General features: G+C 39.7%; 1 protein-coding gene across 3 annotated transcripts in view; it reads left to right on the top strand.

The window, feature by feature from the left end:
• The window catches only part of LOC114633250 (NACHT, LRR and PYD domains-containing protein 9A-like), a 24,273-nt gene that overhangs the window by 17,254 nt on the left and 892 nt on the right, over positions 1-6,127 (top strand). For all 3 annotated transcript variants that reach the window (XM_028781855.1, XM_028781857.1, XM_028781856.1), the window contains 3 exons: positions 812-982; positions 3,328-3,498; positions 4,073-4,243. In XM_028781855.1, the coding sequence (XP_028637688.1) occupies positions 812-982; positions 3,328-3,498; positions 4,073-4,243 (513 nt within the window). The remainder of the gene's footprint in view (positions 1-811; positions 983-3,327; positions 3,499-4,072; positions 4,244-6,127) is intronic.

A 6,127-nucleotide genomic window follows, 5' to 3' on the forward strand; every position in this document is an offset into this window, starting at 1 on the left:
GACAGAGAGACAGAGAGAGAGAGACCGGCAGAGAGACAGAGAGACAGGCAGAGAGAGAGACAGAGAGAGAGAGACAGGCAGAGAGAGAGACAGAGAGAGAGAGAGAGAGAGAGAACTCACAAACATATGGAGAAGACAGCTTGTGGGAGTTGGTTATTTGCTTCTATCCTTTGGAAATTAACTCAGATCCTTGTGACCCCCCTCTTTTGCTCAAGGTGGTTGGCCACTAGCCTGAGAGACTAAATGGGTCAGAGATGGAGAGCACATTTCAGACACCCATGAATATGGACAGAATGACCTCCAAAGACTGCTGTAGCAAGACAAGTCTAGTTTATTGTTTCAGAGATGGGGCATAGAAGGGATTTTTTTAGGGATAGAGGTGGAAAGAGCTAATTGGTCATGCCATCAAGGGGGCCTAATTATCATGCAGGTGGAATGCATGCTAATGCAAGCCAGAGAGGGATGCATGTGCTGAGTTATGCACCCTTTCAGAGAGCTCTGTACAATGTCACTTTTCAGACAAGGACACTTGACGCCAGCCACCTGTGTTTAGGGACACTCTCCAGAATAAGATAGGTATGGAAAGGAAAGCCCCAATGAGAAAAGGAGTCCCCATTCGGCGCCAAACTCTGAAAGCCATCCATTCCTAGGGGATTGCTACTTTATAGAAAGGATCCTCCGCAGGTCCTCAGACTTGGTAGCAAGGGTATTTAGCTGTCTCACAGACCATTTCAGTTTTTTCCTGCAAAGTAGAAATTCAGTATAGGAAGAACATGAAAGACTGAAGACACAACATGTGATCTTCTTTCAGGTTGTCTTCCTGCTGTCTCACATTCATTGCCTGTGGCCATCTCTATGAAGCCCTTTTGAGCAACAAACACCTCTTGATGCTTGATTTGGGGTTAAATTTCCTGGAAGATACTGGAGTGAACCTTCTGTGTGAAGCTTTGAAAGACCCAAACTGTATCCTCAAGGAGTTATGGTAGGGCTGTGTTCTCACCTATTGCTGGTGCTGCTGTTTCAGGTGTTGGCATTCAGAAGGAGAAGGGTAGAGTTTTCTGAATGTCATTGTCACTTTAGAAATTGTCTTAAGCCTGCCACCCATGATATCTGTCTTACGATGTGGAGCCCTGGGTCATTGGGTTATGAGGATGAGTCCACAGAGACTACTGCTTCATCACATGCTAAAACATTTACACTCTATCAAGGCTTCAGAGATGACTCAGTGCTTGAGAGCACTTGGTAATGAATCATAAGGACCAGACTCTGCATTCCAGCACTCATGTTTGCTAGGTCACAATCACCCGTAACCTCAGCAGCAAGGGAACCAATGTCCTTTACTGGCCTCCATGGGTACCCAACCCCCAACACATACACTCACATAGGAACATGTACACTGACACAAATGAAGTTCTATCTATGAACCAGGATATCTGGCTTTCTGCACATACTGTAGCAACCAGCTTATACCTTGATATTGGGTTCTAGACTTTGTAATCATCTGACTGATATCTATTTATGAGCGATCCAGTCTACTGTTTCATTAAAGCAGGCCAAACAGATTAAGACATCACAGAGAATGATGTTTCCTTAAGAAAACAAGGCTGTGATCTGATCCTCATGGGATGCTCAATGGCTTGCTGACTGTAGTCTCTATCAAAGGAGTTGTCACAAGGGCTGTATTATATGCTGCTCTTGAATTAGCACTTAATGGAATGAACGGAATGTTAGTGGCAGTGGGCACTTTGGCAGGGGACTTTTCTTATGTCTCTTTCTTGATATATATGAAGGTTAAGTATAGTCCTTAGCTGACAGAATTGATGTAGTGGACATGTCTGCATATCATGCCCAAAGATATTGTGTCTATGTACTAACATCACAGATTATAAGTCTTTACACTATTGGTATTTTGTTGTGGCTGTCCTGTGATTTGTAGAGGTTTACAGTAGTATGTCTATATCAATTAGATCCCAGTAACACTCTCTGGCTTAGAGTGGCAAACCGAAGTATATCTAGATACTATATGCATCCCCTGGAGGGGAAAATTCTTCCCTGCTTGAGAGCCATTTTATACACACATTATCCTTTCATAAATTCATATATACATATATATATATATCCATCAATCATCTCTCCATGCATGTGTTTGTGTCTATTTACATATCTATCGTTCTATCTCATATCCACCCACCTATTATCTTCATCCAAGAATTTAACATGTCTTCCTAGTCTACCATTTTCAAATATATCCTTTACTTACATATAATCAACCTCTTCCTATATTCATCTGCACATCACTTTCTATTACAATCTGTATATCTACTAATTTTTATATGTTGATTATCCATCTAACATACATTTGCCTAAAGTCTATTATTAGCATCTATGCAACATCTATAAATTCTCTATTCTTCACCTTTATTATTTAATGTGTCATGGGGAACCATTAACTTGAGGCTCAGGAAAAGTTTGAGGACATGTTATATTAAATACTTGAAGTTCAATATATGGTGATATGGCACATGAATCTGAAATCAGTGATAAGACAGCTCCACTGATTTTTTTTTAAGCATATGTATTATAACTAGGGGGAATGGGAGTAGGAATACCACATAGTGAGATCAAAGCAGAACTTCAGGGAGCCAACATGGGGTAGAGGACTCCAAATGGAGAACCATCATCAGAATTTCATAATTTCTTGGGAATTTGTGTTCCCTACAGATAACCCAGGCTGTTAAGATGGAATCTCATGGACTGTGGGTATACCTCAGTTGGTTGAATGTTTTGTATACACAAAGTCCTGCATTTGATTCTCCAGCAAAGGCTTAAGAAAGCTAGGGTAGCAGCATGCCTGTAATCTCAGCACTGAGAGATAGATGTAGGATGGTCAGAAGTTCAAAGTCATCCTCAGCTGTGTAATGAGTCTGAATCCAGACTGGGTTACGTGAGATTCTGTCTCAAAAGAAGGAAGACAGTCAATGAATGGCTGCTGTGAGGGAGAATCAGTCTACACCAGGGGAAGCTCTGATCAAGGTTATCCAATCCCCTGGATACATGTCCATATAGGGAAAAATAAATGGACTTAATGGGTTATATGTGCAAGTATATATGTGCATGCACACACATATATCATGTGTATGCACATGACAAGAATAAAGAAGAGATTGTTAATTTTGAAGGAGGAACTGCCAGGAATTGGAAGGAGACGTGGAGTGATATAACTGGCTGGAGATTCAGTACTCATATGATGTTCTAAAAAATAAAATTAAGAATGAAACAAAACAAAAGGATTGGGAAGTCAGTGTGTTTACATGTATATTTTCCCAGGTTGTCGGGTTGCTTTTTAACTTCAGAATGCTGTAAAGAGATATCTGTTGTCCTTACTTGCAATAAAAATCTAAAGACCTTGAAACTGGGCAACAATAACATACAAGACTCTGGTGTCAAACAGTTATGTGAAGCTCTGTGTCATCCTAACTGTAAATTGAAGTGTCTTGGGTGAGTCCTTACTAACTGTCATGCTGGGAGGGTTCACACCTTGATCAGGAAATGCTAGGGGATTAATAGGGTTAAGAAGAAGTCCAACTAGCATAGGCTCATAAATTTTGAGAAAATGCACAGGTCTTATACAGGCAGCAACAGATGCTGTGAGATTGACTGAAACATTCCTGTTGTGTTTTCCCCTACCACAATATCTGGCTCTTCTAGTCTTTCTGCCCCTGCTTCTGTTGTAGTCTCTGGGTCATGGGTGTAGGGAATGATATCAGTGCCTCATTTGTGCCTTCATACACTGTACACTCTCTGAATTTTGACTAGTTGTGTGTATATATTATCAAATCCATGGCAAAAGGAAGTTTCTTTGAGGCTTGAGAGCTAAACTAATACATAGGAATAATGCAAAGCATTTAGAACAACACTTTTCAGCTTGTGGGTCACAACCCATTTTGATTTGAAACAAGGATTTTCCCAGTGTTGGTACTGTGGACATTTGGGACTGGCTAGGTTTTGTTGCTCAGAAGCCTGGAACTGGCACTGAACAACACATTCTATTTCTGGTGTGCTCCCATCATAGGTTAGACATGTGTCAGTTCACCAGTGACTGTTGTGAAGACCTAGCCTTGGCTCTCACCACCTGCAAAACATTGAAGAGCTTAAATCTGGACTGGAAGCCCTTGGACCACTCTGGGCTGGTGGTGCTCTGTGAGGCTTTGAATAACAAAGACTGCAACCTGAAGATGCTTGGGTGAGTACACACTGTCTCCCATGGTCAGGACTGACTTTGAAATAAGCTCTTCTGTGTCAGTTTTCACAAGCTCGGCCCTACTGAGACTGGGTTGGGGAGTTCTCTTGTGAGGGCCCACTGCTGCACTCTACGACATTGACTACTGTCTTTGATTTCTATCGACTCATGAGTACCATCCTTTGATGGTGATTACTCCAAATATATCAGTCATTAAAAAAACAAAACAAACAAAAAACTTGGCTTATTTTTAAAAGTTGCCATTCAGCTCTAAAGCATGAACTCACAAAAATTGTAGAAAATGAGTGGACTTAGAAGTATAGCAACCAGACATAAACTACATAAACTACATGTTCTTTCTCATATACAACACACAAATACACACACACACACAGGATTCATATACAAGACATAAAATAAAAAAGATAAATGCTTTATAAATATAAGTTCACATATATAGTATACTTTGTGTTATTCTGTAAATGATCTCTCAAGGTATAACACATTTTGAATGTCAAATTATTTTTTTATATGTGTGAATATTTTGTCATACCTGAACCCTGTGGATTTTGATCCTGTACTAATGCTATAAAGAGTAATATGCAAGGATGAGGGAAGAGCTAGGATGTTAGCACAGATGGATAATCAAGGTGAGAATGCTACAGTTGGGGCAGGACTGATCAAAGGAGAGGGTAGAGAGTCAGAAGCTGAAGTTGAGCCAGAGATCTAAAAGAGCATGGCAGATCAGTGTGAACTCTTTGTGTAGTTAAAGGTGACATAACAGATGCTTATAGTCACAAGGCAAGGAAGAAACAGATAGAGGGCAGGAGAAGTTTGAGGAAGCCAGCTTGACTTTCAGAGAGACCTGTGTTTCAATTTTAAGTTGTGAGACTCAGAGGAACTAAGGGCCAAAAATCTAAAGGAAATTTTTCAAGAAAGAAAATGTAATTAATTATGTTGAGTATTGACTCCTTAAAACATTATTTGACAAAATTTCTAAAACAAAGCACATGTCTGTGATCCTTTATGCCCAGGGAATATTGTAGAAGGCATAGAAAGATGATAGGAGGTGGGAATAACCTATAAAGCAGCACCCAATAGACTTGATAAGTAGACATACTCATGAACAGATAGTAGCAGAGGTTGACTCCATAAGACCTGCATAAAATCAAGCCAGTCAAAATTCTAAAGATAGAGGAGGATCTTCTGAGACCTTACCCTAACTGAAGAGTTATTTGCATTTGGTGGCTTCAAGGGGATATTGATATCAGTATTGGTTGTGGCCCATATTAGGTTGCATATTTTCCAGAGGATGGGCCTAGAAGCAGACATATATGGGCATCTCTAGTAAGACTCTGAGCTATTGGGCAGGAAAAGGACATAAAATTTGGACAGGAATGTGAATGTGGAAGGGTCAGAAAGTAATGGGGAAAGGATATGTATGATCAAAACACATTGTATACATAAAAAATTCTCAAAGAATAAAGACATTGATTTTTTTAAAATATGGGTGTAATGATAATAACAATTTGGCAATGTTTAGTATCTGTGGAACCAATACTGTTTTTTCAGGTAAGTTTAGTGATGATGGCATAGCTGAAACAGGCAGAGAGAATAGGTGAGCTAAGGTATAGGATATGCCATAAGTGTCTCACAGAAAGTGAGTAGGTACACAAAGGGAACAGACTTAATATGGATAATTATGAGATTAATGGCTGCGACATTAATTAGACCAGTGTTCATAAGTTTAAGAAAAGTCAACACTATATAAAGTTATAATGCATGAATAAGAAGTAATACTCATGGTTAGGCACTTAAACAGTGAGTGGGTGAAACCAGCCATTTTTACTTCAAAATTGTTTAACTTTAATTTTAACATCTTGATAC

The sequence above is a fragment of the Grammomys surdaster genome, unplaced genomic scaffold (genome assembly GCF_004785775.1).
Source record: "Grammomys surdaster isolate TR1022 unplaced genomic scaffold, NIH_TR_1.0 570, whole genome shotgun sequence".
In the NCBI taxonomy this organism is placed as follows: Eukaryota; Metazoa; Chordata; class Mammalia; order Rodentia; family Muridae; genus Grammomys; species Grammomys surdaster.